Below are 22,808 nucleotides of genomic sequence, written 5' to 3'. Positions count from 1 at the left end.
TGTGTTTCTGTTTTTCTTGCCAGGAATTGATTGAGCCTTCCCGGTTCTTTATGTATCCCCGGCAACAGAGTGTGACTCTGTGACACGCTGAGGGGTGAAAGTGCCCTGCCTCCCCCCAGGTGCGAGTGGTAGCATGAAAAACCCCCACCACCAAGGCCGTGCACAGCCCTCTGCAGGCAAGTGAGTGGAGACAGAGACTGTCAGGTGTTCTTTACTTTTCTAGAGATTCTCTAGGTGTGACTCTGTCTTCCCAGCAAGTCAGGATTTTAAACATAGCCTGCTTTTAATTGCCTACATATAGCTTCTGACCCTGTGAATTACCTACAACAAAGATCTCATCCTTGGCCAGCCTCCTCCTGCCCCCCAGTTTCCAGGCCCTGGTGTGTGCTGGCTGCCGAAACTAATTTTGAGGCCTGAAAGGGGTCAGAAGGCACAGCTGTAGAAGAGGTAAAGTCTTATAAAGGAGCCCTGGTGGCCAATAGTTAAGTGCTCTGCTGCTAACCAAAAGGCTGGAGGCTCAAACCTGCCAGCCGCTCCTTGGGATAAAAAACCTGGTGATCTGCTCCCATAAAGATTGTTATTGCTAGGTGCTGTCGAGTCAGTTCCAACTTAGCAGCCCTGTGCACAACAGAAGGAACACTGCCTGGTCCTGTGCCATCCTCACAACCGTTGTTACGCTTGAGCCCATTGTTGCAGCCACTGTGTCCGTCCATCTCGTTGAGAGTCTCTTTTTCACTGACCTTCCACTTTACCAAGTATGATGTCCGTCTCCAGGGGCTGGTCCCTCCTGATCACACATCCAAAGTATGTGAGACGAAGTCTTGCCATCCTTGCTTCTAAGAAGCATTCTGGCTATACTTCTTCCAAGAGAGATTTGTTCATTCTTCTGGCAGTCCATGGTATATTCAGTATTCTTCACCAGCCCCATAATTCAGAGGCATCAGTTCTTCAGTCTTCCTTATTCCCATAAAGACTACAGCCTGCAAAACTCTGTGGGGGCAGTTCTGCTGTCACATTGGATTACTGTGAGTCAGAATGGACTCGACAGCACCCAACAACGACAAAGTCATATATGCCAGAAACAAACAGGAATGGTCTGATCTCAGTATTGTTCCCTTCTATTAGGATATTTTAAGCTTGATTTAATGATTTAATTGATAACTGAATATTATTAATTAAAAATAAAGTGTTAAATACTGTTGTATCAATAGAAAAAAATGAATTTGCTGTTTTTAGTGTTAACTGAAATCACCTGTTTTTTTTTGCTTTTCTACCTTTCGTGTAATGATTTATTTACGGTAGTGGGGGTGTCTCACTTGTGTTTTCCAGGAAGAGTCCCTGAATGGCTGACGTCTGGCAACATGCACCACCAGTGGCTTCTGTTGGCCGCGTGTTTTTGGGTGATTTTCATGTTCATGGTGGCCAGCAAGTTTATCACGTTGACCTTTAAAGACCCTGAAGGTAGGCGTGCTTCATAGTGGAGTGGATTTTTGTTAATCAGGGCCTTGCTGCGCTGTCGTTCTTGGATACGTGCAGAGATGACCTCTATCGCAGAATCAAAGGACTGGAATGCCACAGGGGAGCTTGGAGCTGTGCCTGTTGTCCAAATCCTCAGTGTTACAGAGAGAGGCCCAAGGGAGGAAGTGGAGAGGGATGGGATGCACTTCCCAGGACCTCCTCTAGAGGGCAGAAGTTGCGTTCTTTTTGGGCTGAATGTTGGCAGGGGAGCGGGGTCTCCTCCCCACAGTTGCATTGTCACGGTGCGTCACAGGCTCCTGGATTGGGAATTCACTGTGCTTTGGGTCGTCTGTACCCCGATACTTTGCACTGGTGGCCACGTGTTGGAAGGTCACCTTCGGTGCAGTGGAAGGAAGGCCGTTTGAGTATACGTATGTCAGGTTGTCCTTGAGGACCTCTGGCCTGCCTTTACTGAACACAGGCGTTGAAATGAGGACGTGGAATGAGCACCAAACTGGGGCTCGGGAGAGCTGGTTTCTGGTACGCGCTCTTGTCATCTGCTTACCTGAGCCTTAGTGGGTCGTTTGTTTGTTTTTCCCCTAAAACATTGGCATAATACCTGTGCTGACCATCTCCCAAGATTGATGGCAGTGCAGTGTGGTGCTTTGTCATCTGTGAAGTGCTGGGTCTGGGCAAGGAGGCAGGTGGTGGTGACTCGACGTCAGTGGTGAAGTCGGCATTCCATACAATCCAAGCCCACAGGAGGGGTTGAGATGGTGTTGAAATGGTTCGCTGGTAGCATGAGACTTCTGCCTGATAAGAAGGATATCTGTGAATGCGGGTGAGCGCAGCCTCCGTATCCTGAACGGCGTGTCCTGCGTCCTCCTACTGGTCACGACTTTTAGGAAGAAGGGATGGTTAGGTTTGCGCCCGCAATGCAGTTTCCCCGAGCTACTCCTGCGGCTGTGCAGACCTGTGCCACCTGCGTGGGATGTGGGCTGCCCACTGCTGCTCTGCCTCGAAAAGCTCCTGAGGGCGTCCACCTGCTGTGCCCAGGGCTGCTCCGAGTGCCATCTCCTGCTCCCTTCCTCTCTATTCCATGCCTGCCTGTGAAGAAATGGCAAGATCCATCGGAATGCTGTCGTGCAGGCACGGGGGGAGATGCTGACATTAGCCAGTGGGGGTTCTTGGCTTCACAGCCTCCACTCAGTAGCATTTATTAGGCATTAAGCGCTGGGGGCTGACTGGCTGTCGTTGGAAGTCCCACGCTCATCTTCCAGAAGACCTGGTGAGAAACCCTGTGGAAGGTGGGGTTATACCTCCCAGTATCTAGGGTAGCCGGAGCATCCCAGATAATCACAGCTTAGACAGGGCCTCGGCTCTGTCAGAGGAGTGATGGTTGACTCTTACAGGGTTGTTAGAATCTGAGACGACGGTCTCCACTGGACAACTAGGAAATTTCTCCAGCTGCCCCGGCATAATTACATGTTACTGATAACAGAGCCCCCTTGTATTAGAGCTGTGGTTCTCATCCCCACTGCGCTATGGTTTAGTGAGGGCAGTCACCTGGCTGGACCCTTGTCTGTCAAATGGTCAGCCCACTGGTGGATCCTGGAGCTCTACAGGAAACCGAAAGGGGTATGTCAGCACATGGCCAGAAGGGGCTTTCTCACGAGGTGGAGTTTACTTCCCTCGTAGTCACAGTGTGTTTGCTTTTGAACTGAAGGGGTTTTGAAGTATCGTTACAAGGAAATGACCTTAGAGCACAGTGGTAGCCGATAGGGTGACGTTTCATTTCCTGTAAGGAAGATGGAGTATCACTGATCTCCGTGTTAGAGTGAGCCGGTGATGACTTGGGTGTCCATGGGGCTGCCGGCCTGGCTCTGCCCTTTGGGAAATGGGGCCGTCCTCTAGAACCGAAGGCAGTGGGCAGGTATGTTTTCTCATGTACCTTTTTGTAATGATTTTTCCCTGCTATTCGAGCAGATAGGAAGAAAAGATTTTTCTTAAGCTACTGTCGAGAGCAACATTTACCTTTTTCTTTTTTTTAATAGTTGGTCTCTCTTCAGTTCAGCAACGGAACCATAATGACACTTGTGGCAGTTACTAATTCTTGGTTAACAAGTCTCAGTGTCACATTGAGACTAGGATTAGGTGTTGTAACTAGACTTTATCATAGGAAAAAATGCCTTCAGTGGTGGGAACCAAAACCAAACCTGTTGCCATCAGGTTTATTCCAACTCATAGCAACCCTATAGGACAGAGTAGAACTGCCTCATAGGGTTTCCAGGGAGTGGCTGGTGGATTCGAACTGCTGACCTTTTGGTTAGTAGCCAAGCTCTTAACCACTGTGCCACCAGGGCTCCTCAGTGTTGGAATCTGATGGCACATATATAGTCCATCCTTGTGAATGTGCCATATGTGTATGCGTGTGTACAACCTGACTTCTCTCTCTGTTTGACTTTATTCTCACAATCTTTGCCTTGTCTCAGCTCCTCAACTTAATTATAAGCCACTCTGAGGGCAGAGCGTGTGACTTAAATGGCTTCATATGCCCTCGTTGTTATTGGGTGTGGCGGAGCCAGTTCCAACTCGTAGTAACCCTGTGTGCAACAGACTGAGACACTGCCCAGTCCTGCGCCATCCTCACAGTCGTTTTATGTTTGAGCCCATCGTTGCAGCCACTGTGTCAGTCCATCTAGTTAAAGGTCTTCCCCTCTTTCACTGACCCTCCACTTTACCAAGCATGACATCCTTTTCCAGGGACTGGTCCCTCCTGATAACGTGTCCAAGGTACGTGAGATGAACACTCACCGTCCTCACTTCTAAGGAGCATTCTGGGTGTACTTCTTCCAAGACAGCTTTGTTCCCTCTTATGACAGTTCATGGTACATCCAGTATTCTTTGCCAACACTGTAATTGAAAGGCATCAGTTCTTCGGTCTTCCTTATTAATTGTCCAGCTTTCTCAGCAAATGCTGGGTACAGAGGACATGCATGGGACGGATTGGTAACTCCTGCTGACTGGATGCCAAGTGTCGTCATGAAGTTGAGTGGAAATGATCACTTTTAGAAAAACAAAGCAGTACATCACTTGTAAATCTACAAACATTTTTGGAAAAAATTATAATGATGCTTATAACAAACATGAACTAATACCTTATGAAAACACTTAGTCCTGCCTAGAGGGTCAGAGTCATTGGTCCTGACGCTGCAGACTTGCTCCTGAGGCTAGAGTGGGAAGAGAGAGAGACACCACTCTGGGATCATAGTGGAGATGATGATGAAGACAAATGGTTGCCCGCAAACCAGTGGAAAAGGAAAACGAAACGCAGATTGTGTTCTGAGTTTTGTTTAAATCTAGTTGGCTCAGGGTTGGGGGAGTTGGGGAGCAGGTACCAGGAAGTTTAAAATCACATTGTTGTCGTTGGGTACCATCGGGTCGTTTCTGATTCACGGCGACCCCATCTGTTAGAGCAGAACTGTCCCGTAGGGTTTTCTTGGCTGTCATCCTTACGGAAGCAGACCGCCAGGTCTTTCTCTCACAGAGCCGCTGGGTGGGTTTGAACCTCCAGCGTTTTAGTTAGCAGCTGAGCGCTTAACTGTAGCACCAGAAGGGCTTCTTTTTAAAATAATGAAAATGTTAAATTTGGGGGTGGCTACTCCAGCATGTGTGGTGTTGGAAGGTAAGACGTTGTACAGCTGCCAAAGCTCGTTGTCATGCTTATTAGTGTGTGAAACTGGTTGCCGTTCAAAATTCCTTCCTAAGTCGGTTGCCTAGAATGCAGGCTACATGTCTCTATCTGTAATGTTATTAAGGACACTTAGGTTTCTGGGAAACCCGTTCAGCCTGTGACGGAGCTAAGCATTGCACCAGGAGTAGCAGAAAGCATCGTTGGAATGCTAGCGACCAAACAAGAATGGAATGAGAATTATTTATTAGCCTGTCAGTGCTCAAAGGTGACCAGGTGAAAGGAGGAGGGCAGACAGCCTCAGAGGCCTGGTGGTGCCTTCAGGAGTGTTGAAGGCCAACGGCACTGATGTTCTGCCTACTTTTACATAGTACACAGCATTCTCGTCCTTATTCAAGGTCCAGAACAGCTCCCGTACGCAGCGTTAATGAGAATTGCACTTTGACTCACAACATAGAAAAAAAGAAAAAGATCTTGGTGGGGTTGATAAAGGTGTGTGGCAGAGAGAGCTCACTGGGATCAAATCATGCTAAGGAGTAAGAGATAAGGGAGACGGGATGGTTGTTGTTGTCAGGGCATTTGTAAGATTGTTGTGAAGTCATCCTCGTGCAGGGGAGGAAGGAGGAGGGACATCCAGGCTGCACGGTCAGGCGTCCACTGCTCTCTGAGGAGGAAGGATGTTCAGTCCAACTGCCTGACTGGGGACAGGGACCGGGGAGCTGCAGCAGAGGTGCAGAGGGCTAACGTTCCAACCCAAAAGAGCAGGTTTTGATCTAACAGTTTTTAAGAAGTGAAATATGCCTTTGTGTAACTGACTTTCACGCTTTTATTTGACGTCTGCTTTTTCTAACGACGATTTGAAAGTAAATATTTCTTGGTTTGCAGAGACAGGAAAGAGAGATGAAGGTTATCTTCAGATTCTACCCCAAGGTTTCCGAAAAGACTTGTAAATGACTACTCTGGGCACGGGGCACACACGTCCTAAGATTGCTGCAGCCTGACCTCCATCCCCGTAGCTTTTTTTTTCTTTTAAACTAATGTATAAGTGCTAACTTGACTGCTGACTTGGCTTTTCTTTTTTTAATTAAAAAAATTTTTTTTTTTTTAGTTAATTGCAGATTCACACGCGGTTGTAAGAATAATACAGAGCTCCTTTGTGCGCTTTACTGTTTTCTGCCAACGGTTACATGTTGTAAGAACGATAGTGCCAGGAGAGTGATAGTGAGAGGCTCAGGTCCTGAAGCCTTCCACCACCACAGGCCCCTCTTGCTGCCACACAGCCTCCCTCTCCCAGTCCCCGTTCCCATTTCCTCCCCTGTACCTGACCCCTCTCCCTGGGCAACCACTAATCTGTTCTCCATCTTCATAGTTTGGCCACGTGAGAATTATGTCAATCATACGCTGTGTGACCTTTTGGGATTGGCTTTTTTCACTCAACATAATTCTCTGGAGATCTATCCAAGTAGCTGTCCATATCAATATTTCCTTCCTTTTTATTGCTGAGTAGTATTCCGTGGTATGGATGGAACACTGTTTTTTTAACCATCCACCCATTGAAGGACATTTGGAGTGTTTCCAGTTTGGGACTATTAAAAATAAAACTTCTGTAAACATTTGTGTATAGGTTTTTATGTGAACATCATCTTCATTTTTCTGGGGTAAATTCCCAGAATGCAGTTCCTAGGTTCTGTGGTAGTTGCATGTTTAGTTTTGTAAGAAACGGCCGAACTCTTTCCCAGAGTGGCTGCACCATTTTGCATTCCCACCAGCGGTGTATGCGTGAGCCGGTTTCCCCACATTGTCTCCAGCATTTGGTATTGTCGCTGTTTATTCTTCTAGGCTTCCTGATAGTCATATAGGGATATCCCATGGTGGTTTAATTTGCATTTCCCTGATGGCTGCTGATGTTGAACACCTTTCCATGTGCTCTTAATTGCCATCTGTATATCTCTTTGATGAAATGTCTTTTCATGTCTTTAGCCCATTTTCTAATTGAACTGTTCTTTTACTCTTGAGTTTTGAAAGTTCTTTTATATATTTTAGATACTAGTCCTTTGTCAGATAGGTGGTTTACAAATATTCTCCCACTGCCTGTAGCTTGTCATTCCTCACCTTCGCAGGGTATTCCTAGGAGGGAGCAGAGGTTTGATGAGGTCTAATTTATACATTTTCCGAAGATTTTCTCACATATTGTCTTAAAGTTTTATGTTTAAAACTGAAGTCTGTGAACCATTTTGAGCTAATATTTGTATAAGGTGTGAGACTTGGGTTGAGGCTTATTTTTTTGCCTGTGAATTCAAGCTGCTGCAGCACCCTTTGCTGAAAGGCTAGCATCCTTTCATTCGGCTGCTTTCTCACCTTTGTAAAATATCAGTCGGACACAGTTGCGTGGATCTGTTCCCAGGTTGAACGTTCTGTCCCACTGAAGTGTGTGTAAGGAGACTCTTAACCTCTCTGTCTTCCAGTGTACGGTGCCAAACAGGAGTTTCTCTTCCTGACAACCGTGCCGGACGTGGGCAAGTTGCCAGAGGAGGAGCACTTTCCTGAGGAACTGAAGGTAGGCACAGCAAGGCAGCGGGCCCTGGTCCCCTCTCACGATGGCCAGCAGAAGAGCAGGACCGTTGGCACCTCATGAGGAGGACAGTCACACAGGGGCCTTTGTTTGCCCAGCACAGCACTACTCAACAGATGCTCTGACAGCTGGCTGGGTCTCAAACAGAGACCAGCTTTGGCAGGTGCTGTGCAGGCGGGATCCCCAAGAGTGAGATGGAGTGCGACTCTGTCGTCATGGCACGGCGAGGGCTGTGACCCCAGTATTGCCAAGATCACTCACCGGGAGCCTCTTGGAGGGGTTGGCAGGCCTCCAGCATATGTGCGAGTCTGCCTTGCTGGGAGGACCTAAGCCTAGACACTGGATCATTGTTCATTTATAAAAATACCAGGCTTTCTTGGTGGGTGTGAGCAGATCCTTCTAGAAGCAAGTATACCTTCAGAGGATATTTTCTCATCAGAACTTTAAAATATTTATTACAGTTTACGAGCACCTTTTTGCAGGAACACAACTAACAGGGACGTGGGTGTGAAAGAGAAGGGCCACCACAGAAAGCAGGATTGGGCCTTGCAGAGAAACAGTTCTCAGCGAAATAAAATAATAACTTTTCAGTTAATCCGCTGTATGTTAATTCAGCTGTGCCGTGAGCCTGTGGTAAGATCTTTGAGAAATACGGAAGAGGTGTGTGGCATGAACTTTATCTTCTCATAGCTTGTGCTGTAACTGCACGGGGAACTTAGGAGGAAGAGCGTGTGTGCTTGAGCCTTAGGTGCAAAATTCAGAGAGGACAGTTCTTTCGTTGATTTGCCTCCTCGTGGGTGTCTAGCCTGGCAGCAGCCTGAGAACCGTGCTGTGAGCTGGAGGAGAGAACTGTGGAGTCGAGCTGAGTTGAGAAGACAGCTGTGCAGCAGGAGCAGAAAAACATGAATGAAATAATTCATGGTCTGGGAAGAGCTAGCCAAGCCCTGTCAGTGGTGCCCTGCCTTTCTTGTGAAGACAGCTAGGGGCTGGAGATGGGGAGGGTGCCAGCAAGCTCCGGGTCTCATGCGGGCATGGGGCCAAGGTGGCCAGGGAGCTTAGACAGCTCCACCAGGAGCTTAGAGGACTGGTCCCAGCGAGTCATCACAGGGGCTGCCCCAGGTGTAGTCAGGGTGGTGTTGCTAGGGCCCTGGGGTTGTCAGGAATTTCCAGACTCATAGAAAGCCTAGTTAGCTGGGCTTCCCTGTTCCCCAAAAAGTCACCAGAAAGTTCCCCCTCTCCCCAAAATACCTTCGCCTTTAAAATGCAAACACCCTTTAAAATGCTTGTTACCATTTGGACTCAACCATTGCCATTCTGCAGCCAGGCCAGCTTCTTGCCACTTCCTGTCTCACCTGTGGTGTCTCCCTCTCACCTGCCTTATCCATTCCCCAGCCCCAAGGCAGAGACACCTTTCCTCAAGGAGCCCTCCGTGGCTCCCCCTCCCTTTTATAGGAAGCATCCTCCCCTTTCTTGGTGCTTTCATTGAAGTGTGCTTCCACTTTATCACCACTTAGCTGCCTTACCATAGTTGCTTTTGTTACTTCTGCACATCTCTCTTCATCTTTTTAGCTTTTGCTTGGAAGAGGCACAGGACACATTTATTTTTATGTCCCTCACAGTGCCTTGTACGTCATGGGTGCTCTGTAAATGTTGGTCATGATGAATTCCTGAACCGCTGAGATAATGAGCCTTGCCGAGAGACTGGAGTTTGCTGGGTAAGGTCAGGAGGCAACCAGGAGAGCCACGAAAGATCTTTGAGCCAGGATCATGGAATTTTAGAGTTAGAAGGGGTCTTGGGCAGCAGAGCAGCTAATCTACCCTCCTAGTTGTATGGATGAGAGAACCGAGCTAGGAAAGACCTTAACTATCCAAAGTCCTGTGAGAGTTGCTGGCAGAGCCGAAGTCTGCTGACTTACCCAGCACTCACCATCCTCAACATTCCGGCTTGGAATTCAGGCTGAGTGGACAGGCTGAACCACAGCTTAACCAGAGAGACAGCTAACCCCCTGGCTCTTCATTCTCGGCTCAGACAAATGGGTAAGGCAGGCAGGCCATTTCTCTATTATGTGGGGATGACGTTGTGGCTCGTGATGTCCACCTCAGTGGGATCTTTCTCTTTAGATCCCTTTTGCACTTAAAAGTTCCCTACCCAGGATGGAGAGCCCTGGTTGGTGCAGTGGTTAAGAGCTTGGCTGCAAGCCAAAAGACCAGGAATTCGAATCCACCAGCCGCTCCTTGGAAACCCTATGGGACAGTTCTACTCTGTCCTATAGGGTCACCATGCGTCAGAGTCAGAGTGGACGGCAACAGGTTTGGGTTTTATTTTGTTTAGGATTGAAGTTGTGATATGAAAGAACCTAAACATGAGGATGTATAGACAATAAATAAACTGCTAATGGGCTCCTCTAAATGGTCAGTACCGCTAGGAATTTGCATCTGTTACCTTTTTATAAAACCAAAAAACCCAGACCTACTGCCATCAAGTCAATTCTGACTCATAGTGACCCCATAGGAAAGACTAGAGCTGCCCCATAGGGTTTCCAAGGGGCGGCTGGTGGATTCAAACTGCCAACCTTTTGGTTAGCAGCTGAGCTCTTAACCACTACGCCACTAGGGTTCCCACTTACCTTTCTATACTGTTCTTTTTTTCCCTATGAATTTAAAAATAAAAACTACAGTAAAATAGCTCAAACGTTTAAAGGTGGTAGTAGACATTACAAGAGCAGGATTTTTTTTCTCATCATCGTCGTCATTTAACAATCAGATTTTTATTGAAACCTACTGTTTACAGAGCACACGCTTGTGCCAGACCCTGTGGGAAATAGACCGTTTATTGGACAAGACCCTTGTGGTTGGGGGCGGCCTGTCTGGTTCACGAAGGACTACAGATCCTTCCACAAAAGCCCATCGTTGCTGATAACAGTACGTTGATCAGAGGTCCAGTCGTCACATGCACTGGAGACGAGTGGGGAGAAATTGGGCCACCTCGTTTTATGCATGTCAGCTGCAGAGGTACCAAGAAGATACGTAATAAAAAAAAAAAACCCTTCACCCATGGTGTTCCAGTACCTAGGCTTTTGCTGAAGTTGGGCATTTAAGTACAGCTCAGGCTCCATGTTTCGGCTTGTCTTGCTGGTGTTTTATTGTATCGGTTGTGACCTAAACCGGTAGGCCAGCAGCTCCGGTTGAGAAATCCTTTTGTTAGAGATTTACTTATTGTAACGGGAATTGCCCGTGTAACAGAGTATCTCCACGATAGCCCCTGTGTATACAGATGGCTGGTCTGTAGGTGGATTCTACGTGTACATTCTGAACTCAATCACATGAAGAGAAATGCTGAGGAGACTAACTGGGGGAGAAACTTGCCTTCACCAAAATTTCTGAAGTTTCTTGCTCTTTCCAGGAAATTCTGAGCCATAATGTCATCAGCACATAATAGAGAAATGGCCTGCCTGCCTTACCCATTTGTCTGAGCCAAGAATGAAGAGCCAGGGGGTTAGCTGTCTCTCTGGTTAAGCTGCGGTTCAGCCTGTCCACTCAGCCTGAATCCCCAGCCCCCGGCAGGGAATCACTTACGTGGAGTCCTGGCGTTTCCGTGAGGGGGGCTCATGGTTCTCCCCACCGCATCCTAAGGCCCGGAGGAGACTAGGGCAGGCCCTCCCTGAGCGGCTGGCTCCTGCTGGGGCTCCATGCTCTTCGCCCCTAACGAAGCCCTCGTGTCTGTTTTGCTTCCAGCCAACTGGAAAAATGCTTCCGGAGAGCCGGCTCGTTCAGCCCCTGGTCCACACGGAGCGCCTGGAACTCATCCGAAACGTCTGCAGAGACGAAGCCCTGAAGAATCTCTCGCACACTGCTGTCTCCAAGTTTGTCCTGGACCGAATATTTGTCTGTGACAAGCACAAGATTCTCTTCTGCCAGACTCCCAAAGTGGGCAACACCCAGTGGAAGAAAGTGCTCATCGTCCTGAACGGTGCGTGCGGGGCCCGGGGCGTGTCTGCGCGGGCGGAAGCTGGCGGGTGGGTGAGGAAGACAGCAGAGGAGTCCCAGGGCGGGGTAGGTGAGGAAGACAGCAGAGGAGTCCCAGGGAGGATGGTTTCTGTGTAAGGACTGGTACAGGAAGGAATGGTTTCCGTGTAAGGACTGGTCACCTTGAAGCTGCTCCTTGTTGTTTTCTTTACCTGTTAGTGCTGTACTTTACAAGCTGGTGGTGGTACCGCAAATCACGGGTTCGAGCCGCCTGCCGCAAAGCCACTACTGAGACAGGAGGAGGTAACCAGTAAGACGGCTTTATTGAATACCAGTATTCAAGAGACAGAGGGGGTTAAGTTTCTCCCAAATTTTGTCTGCTCTAGAGGGTTGATGGGACGGTTTTATATGGGAAAGATCAGGGTTACGTAATGTTTTGAGCACGTAGTCCACAGATGGTTTTATACATCACAAAACAACTACAAAAACTCTTTTTTAAACTAAAGATAAACATGTCAGGGGTCTGGACTCTAATTAGTATATTTGTAACAGGCTGAAAAACTCTCCTAAGAATCTCTCGGCTAGTGGAGCTGTTTTGCCAAGTCCGCTGTGGCTGAGATAGGGAGCAAGAAAGAAAGCCTTCCCATCGGTTCTCAGGCTGAAGGCCATTTCTCAAGAGAACAAAGAAAGAAGAAAAGAGACCAAAGCCACGGGAGCTGAGATAGCTCCACACCCCTTTGGAAGAGACCGGTGCAGCTGGTGCAATTAAAAAATGTTTAGAGATTACTTAGAGCATCCTTATGGCACTCGTCATGTCAAGCTTTCAGTCACCTGTTTAGAGTAGGGGAGAACCTGTTGTGAGGTATTAGGGTGTTTGTTATGTTTAAGGGTGGAACAGGCTGCTCAGCTATGTTTTGAACAGAGCCTGCGCCATTTTCCAAGGACTAGAGATTAATCACAGCTTAAAAACAAATGAGAAAATATATTCTCCCTAATATTAAAACACTAAAGAAAATGCATTTTCGCTACTTCAGTGGGATTAGATAGTGATTGAGCACAGCCAGGGCCAGGTTCCCCTTGCTGTGCACGTTGGAATCCGTATTCAGGCAGCTTGCCCCGGCCCATCCATCCCTTTCCTTCTTCTCATCAGATTCATTGCACTGACCCTTACCAGTCACTAGTCTGTGCTCCATTACTCAAGGCCAGGTCACCGAGCCACCAGGAAACTGCCCCACACAGCTGCCCTTCTCCCCAGTGCCTGGGAGGGGGGCCCTGCCATTGGGGCCTCCAGCCAGAGACAGCACAGCTCCTCATCTGAGTTTCCCGTCCCAGCTGCGTAGAAAGGAATTGTTGCCATTTTACGTGAAGCATTTATGTTCAGAGGTTTTTATCCACTTGCTTCAGGAGATCTAATATTTACCCCGTTACTGTCCAGTCGATTCCGACTCATAGCAACCCTACAGGATAGATAGAGTAGGACTGCCCCATAGGGTTTCCAAGGAGTGGCTCGTGAACTTGAACTGCCAGCCTTTTGGTTAGCAGCCAAGCTCTTAACTACTGCGCCACCAGGGCTCCCTAACCCAAACCAAACCTGCTGCCTTCAAGTCAATTCCGACTCAGGGCTCCTTACTGGGGAGCACATTCAGTCAGTGGGAAGTGACCTCACGCGCTGCACTTTTTGATTACTCACAGCTCTTTTCAGGCACCATATTTGTTTGTTTACATTTCAATTGCTCTGAACTAATCCAAGATAATTATGGCCTTTGTCTGTTAAATTCAGCTTCAGAAGGAACATAGTTCAAATTGACAGCCATGTGAATCCTGGACCAGGAGGCCCTTGGGTTCTCCACCCTCCAGGCACCTTTAAACCAAAAACCAATCCCATTGCTGTCTAGCAGATTCTAACTCATAGCGACCCTACAGGACAGGGTAGAACTGCCCCATAGGGTTTCCAAGGAGCTGTTGGTGGATTTGAACTGCTGACCTTTTGGTTAGCAGCTAAGCTCTTCCAGGCACGGTTAGTGATATTGTTTTCAGGGTTGCTGGTCGGTCTTTGCTGTCATTTGGCCTTTTCACAGGTTGTTTGGAGGAGAAAAAAGCTACACCTCATCTTCTGGTCATCAGGGTTATGACTAATGCACAGAACACGTTTCATTAAAGCCCTCTTGAGTAACGTGGTGGTAGTTGGTTTTTGTAAATTGGAGAATGAGGTTGCAAATAAGTTTACGGCAAGGAGTATACAAAAAGTTCTCACAAGTCTGCATGCAGCCTGAAGCGTCACACCTTAGGGAAGAAGTGAACACCCGCTTAATGCTGAGTCATTTAATAGCAGAAGGACTGGACCCTGTGGCTGTCTTCAGTTGTTCCTAGATGCACCTGGGCAGTCCAGAGGCAAATCCACAGAACCTTTTCTGGGATCCCTCTTGAGAGTGAAGGTTTCGTCTCTCTTGTTTGTACAGCCACCCCCCATAGCATGTAGCACAGAGTCCTGTACTGGTGCTCCAGAACTGTCATCAGAGGGAGTGGACAAGGCAGACAAGGCTGTAGCCACCGCTCGTAGAGCCAGGCAGAGACTCGGCCCTGCCAGCGCTGCAAGCTCAGTGCCATAGGTCAGCACAAAGAGGGATGGTGGGGTTTGCAGAGGCTTGGTGAGGCCTTCTCCACATGATGCCTATTTATTGCCATTTGTGTAAGTTTAGAAAAGAGTGGAAAACCTGCCCAACCTGCCAGCCTTCGGGGTGTATCCCACCCACGTTTGGTCAGCAGCCTGGCCCCGGGGGACTGGCTTCAGAGGACAGACCATGGCTCTGCACACTGGCCTGCCTTGCTTTAGAGGCCTGTTGTCCTCTGGTGGCGCGGTGGTGAAGAGCTCAGCCACTAACGAAAAGGTCCGCAGTTGGAATCCACTGTCCGTCTCTCGGAAACCCCATGGGGCAGTTCTGTTCTGTCTGACAGGGTTGCTGTGAGTCGGAATCGACCCAACGGCAGCGGGCTTGGTGTTTTCGGTTTGGCTGTCCTCTGCTGAATCCTGCTTCAAATGTACCCCAGGTCTCCCAGGACGTTAGATCTTTCTGGCATCAAAACCCCTTGCTGCTGGCCAGTGTGGGATGCCGTGAGGCCACCTGAGAAGCGCCCTGGGCTGGGGACGTGGCTGCTGTGAGAGTTCAGCCTGACAGTAGTGTGGGTGACCGTGGTGGCGCTGTCTGTGGCCAGTTAGCAGTGTGCTTACAGTCCTGTTCCTCTGGCATTTCCCCCCAGTTTCAGAGTAGGATAAATACCGCTCGTTTAGATGCTCAGCTTGCGTACGGTGATCTTTCTTTAATGGCAGATTTAAGCCAGTTTCGGTGCGTTGCCAGAGGTAGTTTTTGCCAGTGTGTCTTTCTACCCCTCGTTCCCACTCCCTTCTTGCTCCCTGTAACTCACCTGTGAATTCTCATTGGCGTATGGATTGCCAAAAGTTTTTCTTCATCATCTGATCCTGCCAGAAGAAGCGGTTGGAATTCAGACGCCTAAAGGTCAATGTCGAAGGCAGGTCTGTCATGCGTGCCATGGGGAGCATGAGGTCCGAGTTAGAAGAGATGGGCGTCTTTCTTGAAGGGTGGTACTGAGGCTGGCAGCCTTCTCTTTGTTTACTTCCCAGGAGCTTTTCCTTCCATTGAAGACATCCCTGAAAATGTGGTCCATGACCACGAGAAGAACGGCCTTCCCCGTCTGTCTTCCTTCAGCGACACAGAGATTCAGAAACGGTCAGAGCAGGTGTCCCACGGGGAGGGAGCCGACACTGTGGTAAAACCCGAGGCTTAGATCTGTACTTGCCACGCGTTCCATATTGCCCACGGGTTCCTGGGGCGGTGGGTCTGTGCTGGCGAGGGCAGCAGAGAGTGTACCCAGTGCCAGTGCAGTTAAATCCCTGAGTCCTGGTGGGAACTTGAGAGCTCTTCTTCAGAACCACCTCTAGGCAGGCCATTAAAATGGAAATGACATCTCTTTATTAATGGAATAAGTGGTCACTTTTGCTCTGCTTTGTTAAGCTTTGTGATTCCTTACTGAATATGATCTTGTCTTCCTAAAAAAGAGACCTAGGCTGTAGGGACACCCCATTTCGTTGTTCATTTTTTTCCAAAGGCGTGTACCTGCCTCCCCTGTGGCAGCCACTGGGCAGTGATGGCGTCGGCTGGCAGAGCAGAAAGACCTCACTGATCACAGCTGGCATGGGAGCGCTCAATACTTTGACATACACTGTAACAATCACGTAGCTAATGAATGGAAAAGCTCTCCTCGTCAGCCGTGAAGTGGCCCTGTAGTGCGTAAACAGCAGGTCACCCACTGAATTTTGACCTCCCATGTTTTCATTGCTTCCAATTCTGGTTAAGTCAGTCTCTCCAACTTGGACAAAACCTTTAAAATGCAAATGATAAATACCAGATCAGAGATTCTACTGAGTGAGGACTGTCCTGTTCACCCCTTAAGCACTTATCGCATGGGGGTTTTGTGAGGTTAAATTAAGACGTAAACATTCTGTAAATATCGTGATGCTGTTGTTGTTACTGTCCTTGCTCCTGCAAGCAGTTCACACCACTAACCCTGCTCTGCTCGCACCGTCTTTCCTGCCAGCTGGAGTGTGAAGCCTTCTCGCCATTTTCTCCTACCACACCCCTCTCTTTCTCCCCTTCCCTCTGGCAATTCTGAATTGAATTTTTAAAGGTACACCTTTAAAGTAACTTTTTCTGGCCTCAGCTGTTCCTAACTCACTCACAGTACCTTCACTTAACACTTTTCTTCCCCAGGAACAAAACTTTTAAGCATTCTTGGCGTTCTGAAATATTCAAGTAAGACAGAAAAAAAAAAAGATAAAACATAGGTTAAATAGAGTTCCTTGCAGCAGCTGGCCCCTAGGATGGATACTGTGGCCTTGGACAAGTTCCGATTTCCCAGCCTGCTTCCTCACCTGTAAAATGGGTTAATAACAGGCTTGTTGAGTGAATTAAGTAAGAGATGCATGCAGAGCACTTAGCGCAGTGATTGGCACGAGGGAGGAGGCGAGAAATAGCAGCCGTTTGGCCACTGCCTCCCTTCTTCACTGTCCGGCCCCCACGACCATTACCACCTGCAATGCCTTGCCTAACTACTTGTTCCTATTTTTCCTTAGATTGAAAACATACTTCAAGTTTTTTATTGTCCGAGACCCATTTGAAAGACTTATTTCTGCATTTAAGGATAAGTTCGTTCACAACCCTCGCTTTGAGCCTTGGTACAGGCATGAGATCGCCCCTGGCATCATCAGGAAATACCGGCGGAATCGAACGGAGACCCGGGGGATCCAGTTTGAAGATTTTGTGCGTTACCTGGGTGATCCGAACCACAGATGGTTGGATCTTCAGTTCGGTGACCACATCATCCACTGGGTGACCTTCGTACAACTCTGCGCCCCCTGTGAGATCACATACAGCGTGATCGGACACCACGAGACCCTGGAGGACGATGCTCCGTACATCTTAAAAGAAGCCGGGATCGACCATCTTGTGTCCTACCCGACCATCCCTCCAGGCATCACCGTGTACAATAGAACCAAGGTGGAGCACTACTTCCTGGGGATAAGCAAGCGAGACATCCGGCGCCTGTATGCACGTTTTGAGGGGGACTTTAAGCTCTTTGGGTACCAGAAACCGGATTTCTTGCTAAACTGACACCTGGGACCTGTGCGTTCTAGTATTTTTGTTGGACCAGGGGCTGACCAGGTGGAGATCTGAGTTAGGACAGCCAGTCTCCCACACACCTGTTAGCACCTTGGCTTGTGAAGTGGGGCCCGACTGTTATCACTTAGTCTGGGCATAAGGTGAATTGAACGGCCCCCATTCCACCCCGACTGGTGTCATTAGGATGCCACTATGTTTGCCCTCCTCAGAGGAAGAAAAAGACTAAAAATGTGCAGCCTGACAGACCGGGAAGAAAAATGGCACCATGTCGGGAGTCGTTCACTCCGAGAGGTGGGCTCAGCCTGTGGCAATCCATGATGGTCAGGAGGTGGCCTTGCCTGTCACAGGTGGACCTCAGCCGTGGCGCCCAGCACGTCCAGGTGGAATAGGAGAAGCCAGTGGACGGCAGAAGTCGCAGGAGCTAACACCAGATCAAACTCTAGTCATAAGACGGCGCCTCTGCGTTCGTTTCAGCGCTGCTAGGATCACGGAGGCCAAGCAGACGTTCCATGTGGATTAGTGTTTTCTTCTGAATTTCAGTAATGACCAAAGGGCAGTTGCAGGCAGAGCATCTTCTCAGAATACATCCCTGTATAACGCTAGTTCATGCTTCCGAACCTCTGCCTGCCAAGCCGTTATCTGGTTCCAGCCAAGAGATCACAGTTTTGGAAAGTGAGGGGGTATATGTTTCCACCCAAGAAAGGGAACGTCTTCGGGGGCCTTAAAGGGAACAGGGCACGATACACGAAGGCCTGGCGGGTTCCGGAGCTGAGGATGTTTGCCGTGGATTTGGGCACATTGTCCTGACAGTTGTGCGGCCTCTTGGTCTCCCCTCTCTGGACGGGGCACGGGGGAGGTCTCCACCACCCCCTTCCAGGCACCCGCCCCAGGACCGAAGGCAAGCATGGGCAGTATGCCAGCACTGCAGAATTGGGTACGGTTCACACACTTCAGTTTCCGTTCATCTCAGCCTATAGTCACCCCCAGCCATTTCTCATCATGCCATCAAGTTGGGTGATTGAGTTCACCAGCAATAAAATCCTGGGCCGACGCAGCCACCAGGCCCCAGCGAGGAGCCAGCCACAGGTACCATCTGACAGCGAGGGCCCCTGAGGGAGGGGGCAGTTGCCCTGTGGGGAGCCCTGAGATCTCAGCCTTGAACAGGTGGTCCCAGGGCTGAGGGGCGGGAGCTGAGCGTTCCTTCTGGGCAGCCTCTCGACCTTTCATTTTTCTCAGAGTAGCAGTGGAAAGAAAGCTTTCTGAGTTTGTAAATGTGAAAACAAAAATACGTGCCAAACCTGACTGTGCTGCAGCTCAGAGAAAGGTGCTCACGGCTCCGCAGGACCCCGAAAGCCTCAAGACGGGACAGGTGCGAGGAGGCCTGCTGGTCGCTGGGCAGCGGTGAGGAGGTGAGGCCCGGGTGACAGCATCAGTGAAGCAGCAGTTACTGTCACGGCCACTTGTCCCCGACTGACACCTGAACCCAACTGACACCTGAAGGATGTAACACTTGAGTTGTTTTTATATGAAGTTTTAGTGGAGTCTCATTAAATCATTTCAGACCTAATGAGCAGATTGATTTCCTATTTGACATGTAACAGTGTGGCTAATGTATGTGAATTTAAGGCCTTAAAGTTAGTCCTAATTAAAAGAAAAAAAAAAAACCATTTCCTCTGGAAGGCAAAACTGTGGTCACCTGTTTTTTGTTCGTGTTGTTTTCTCTTCCCTCTTTCTTTTTCGTGAAGGAAAATTGGCATTGGGATCTGTCTCAGTCACCTAGTGCTGCTGTAACAGAAATACCACAGTGGATGGCTTTAACAAAGAGAAATTTATTTTCTCACAGTGTAGTAGGCTAGAAGTCCAAATTCAGGGCATCAGCTCCGGGGGAGGGCTTTCTCCCTCTGTCGGCTCTGGAGGAAGGTCTTTCTCGCTCATCTTCCCCTGACCTAGAAGCTTCTCTGCACAGGAACCTCAGCTCTAAAGGATGCGCTCTGCTCCTGGTGCTTCTTTCTTGGTGGTATGAGGTCCCCAGCTGTCTGCTTGCTTCCCTTTCCTTTTATCTCTTCAGAGAGAGAAGGTGGTGCAGGCCACACCCCAGGGAAACTCCATTTACCTTGGATCAGGGGAGGTGACCTGAGTGACGGTGGTGTTACAATCCCACCCTAATCCTTTTAACATGAAATTGTAATCACAAAATGGAGGACAGCCACCAACTACTGGGAATCATGGCCTAACCAAGTTGATAACACACATTTTTGGGGGGACATAATTCAATCCATGACAGTCATTTTCCTGATATGCTTTGCCGTGAGATGGATTGACATGACAGCCACAATGATGGGCCCCGACGTGTCAAGGATCAGGAGTGTGGCACCAGACCGGGCAGTGTTTCCTTCCATAACACCTAGGGTGGCCATGAGTCAGAGCGACTCGATGGCAAGTGACAACAACAAAAACAATATGAGCAGTTACATGTTTAAGTACTGTTTTGTGAAGGAAGTTTACTAGGACGTCACGGAAGGAGTGTTGGAGAGACATTTCCATTGTGATGCCATACATGCTGGGGATCAGGGTGCTGCAAGGAGGGGAAAAGCCACAGGCCTTTGCGGGATCAGTAGCCTCATACAACTCTATTAAGGCTAACGATGGCTTGTTTACACTTTGGGTAACAAATCCCAAGCTTGATGAATGGGTGACGATCTCACTGTGCATCTGTGTCACACAGTCTGACTGTTTTCTATAGTTTATGCTCTGTGAACCTGTAAAGTCTGCCTGGTTTTCAAAAACGTCTCCACCACAGGGCATGATGTCAGCTATGGTGCTGTGCTCTCAGGCCACCAGCCTGTGGGAACTGCTATCCGACCCCAGCTTTTGTGCTTAGAGCGTTTTACTTATTTGGGCATCAACACATTTTTTCAACATAATTAGAGTGTATGTATAATTATGAAAGTAAGTGCCTATCAAGGGGCTGGCATCAGAGGCTGCCGGGTAGTACTGGGTACGTGTAGTGTAGACGTGCATGGAAGTACATCTCATTCTAGTCCTTTCGCTGTCTTGGCATATAATTAATCACCCACTGTGTTTTCCTTAGTTTTTTTTTTTTTCCAGTAGGAATAATAATACTGCCTACCATGCTGGGGGAAATCCTGGTGTAGTAAAGAGTTCAGCTGCTAACCGAAAGGTCGGCAGTTCAAATCCACCAGATGCTCCTCGGAAACTCCATGGGGCAGTTCTACTCTGCCCTATAGGGTCGCCATGAGTTGGAATCAACTCGACGGCAATGGGTTACCACGCTGGGAGCCCCGATGGCTCAGTGGTGAAGAACTCAGGCTGCTAACCAAACGGTCGATGGTTCGTATCCTGTAGGGTCGCTATGAATCAGGATCAACTGAAAGGCAACGGGTTTGGTGTTATTTTCGCTGTTACCACACTGGGATGTTGTGCTACAGAATGTAATACTTGCTCCGTGTTAGTGCTGAGGAGGTGATACAGGCTAACGATACATGTAAGATCAAGAAGACTGTTAACAGCTATAGAATTTAATAAGGAAAGAACATTTTGGTTTTATTCTCCACTTTGAGGTTGTAAAGGACACCACCAGGCTTTTCCAGAGCACCGTCACTCGGTGCCCCTGGTAAACAGGAGGGCATCACCCTCCTCTTCCTCGTTACCATCAAATAGCAAGCCCCGTGGAGGGCTCGAAATATGCGATCCACAAAGAGCTTACAGTATAGCAATGAGGAGCTCTATCTCCTGGGAGTGTGCACTCAGAATACTGGTAATTTAGTATATCCTTTTTTTTTTTAGGTAAGTAAGACTGGTATAATTTTTAGAGAAATTAAACCTCGTATAAAGGAAGTAATCTCAAGAAGGACTACTTTTTCAGCTGAGAATCTTGATGGGGTTGGATGTACAAAGGGACCTGAAGCTAATTCCATATGTTAAAAATAATTAAAACTCCCTGAAATTTGAAAATAAGGTTTATTCTGAAGAGTTACTCTGTATGTCTATAGGGAGGCCGTTTGGATTCCAGAAAAAGCAAATGGCTTGAAGAAGGTAGACAATGGGGTTTATAAAGAGAAGGAAAAAAACCAAACCCTGTTGCCATCAAGTCCCATATGGTTTTCAAGGAGCGCCTTTTTTGGTTAGCAGCCAAATTCTTAACCATTTCACCACCAGGGTTTCCAACATAGATCAACCACTGGCTAATTTTACCATGATTGAACTCTGCCTTCCCCCCTTGGCTGAGATCCACTGATACCAGTTTACTTCAGGCCTGGCTGGTAATAATTTGGCCCTCTACCCACCTTTGGCCAGAAGACTTAAGATTTAAATTAGAAGATAATGAGCCCCGGTGGTGAAGTGGTTAACAGCTGGAATCCACCAGCCGCTCCTTGGAAACCTTATGGGGCAATTCTACTCTGTCCTATAGGGTCACTAAGGCTCTGAATCAAGGCCACAGCAATGGGTTTCATTTGATGACTATTCTTTTCTAGCAGGGTAAGACACATTTACGTTGTTAGCAGTTTCTGGCAGGTTTTTGTTTGCAATTTGGGTCAGGCTTTTTATGGTTAATATTTGGTTTCGTGGATAAGAAAATCCTTATCAAACTAAAATGTCTGTTATCTTCCTATTCAGCTCGTAGAAGGGGCCAAGAGCAGTTAGATCTCCACCTTAAGATAGAAAAATGATAGAGGTAGATCTTAAGGGGGGTAAGGTGAACCCAGGTGAGAGTTAGGTTACAGAGGGTATTATAAATATTTATGGTGAGAGCTTAGGGTCTTCTGAGGGCTTTCCCAAGCAAAGGCTGCTGTAGTTAGTTGCCTTCAAGTAGATTTCAACTCCTGGCAACTTCATGTGTGCAGAGTAGACCTGCTCCATAGAGTGGTCAAAGGCCCTGCACTGGATTTGGTTTTTTCGATGAAACTTAAATGTTTTCTTAAACTTCCCCCAGGGAACAGGCTTTTCTGCCCTGATTCAGCTGAGTCAGGTCAAACGAAGGCAGCTTTGCAGGCGAGGTCTTCCAAGGAACCTCTGAAACTCACTTCCATTGATTCCAACGCATAGTGGCCCCTTCAGACAGAGTAGAGCTGCCCTATAGGGTTTCCAAGACTGCATTTTCTAGAGAAGCAGATTGCCCCACCTTTGTCCTGTGGAGCAGCAGCTGGTGGGCTCCAACTACACACCTTTCAGTTAGCAGCCGAGCATTTAACCACTGCACTGCCAGGGCCCCAGTTAAAGACTGAAAAAAAAAAAAACCAAAGCCGTTGCCCTTGAGTCGATTCCGACTCAAAGTGACCCTAAAGGACAGTGTAGGACCCCATAGGGCTTCCAAGAAGTAGCTGGTGGATTTGAACTACTGACCTTTTGGTTAGCAGCCAAGCATTTAACCACTGCGTCACCAGGGCTCCAGTAAAATACTACC

General features: G+C 48.3%; 1 protein-coding gene across 21 annotated transcripts in view; it reads left to right on the top strand.

Annotated features, from left to right (window-relative positions):
• The window catches only part of CHST10 (carbohydrate sulfotransferase 10), a 31,137-nt gene extending 12,050 nt beyond the window's left edge, over positions 1 to 19,087 (top strand). For 10 of the 21 annotated variants that reach the window (XM_064268488.1, XM_064268489.1, XM_064268485.1 and 7 more), the window contains 6 exons: positions 1,330 to 1,461; positions 7,615 to 7,706; positions 11,457 to 11,691; positions 11,907 to 11,990; positions 15,328 to 15,433; positions 16,837 to 19,087. In XM_064268488.1, the coding sequence (XP_064124558.1) occupies positions 1,362 to 1,461; positions 7,615 to 7,706; positions 11,457 to 11,691; positions 11,907 to 11,990; positions 15,328 to 15,433; positions 16,837 to 17,374 (1,155 nt within the window). In that variant the 5' untranslated portion in view covers positions 1,330 to 1,361 and the 3' untranslated portion in view covers positions 17,375 to 19,087. Of the gene's footprint in view, positions 1 to 23; positions 181 to 202; positions 448 to 1,329; positions 1,462 to 7,614; positions 7,707 to 11,456; positions 11,692 to 11,906; positions 11,991 to 15,327; positions 15,434 to 16,836 lie in introns of those variants that run through there. The other 11 variants (XM_064268481.1, XM_064268482.1, XM_064268479.1 and 8 more) reach the window with 4 other exon arrangements.
• Positions 19,088 to 22,808: the final 3,721 nt, after the last annotated feature.

The sequence above is a fragment of the Loxodonta africana genome, chromosome 15 (genome assembly GCF_030014295.1).
Source record: "Loxodonta africana isolate mLoxAfr1 chromosome 15, mLoxAfr1.hap2, whole genome shotgun sequence".
NCBI lineage: Eukaryota > Metazoa > Chordata > Mammalia > Proboscidea > Elephantidae > Loxodonta > Loxodonta africana.
This window is presented reverse-complemented; position numbering and strand designations above follow the sequence as displayed.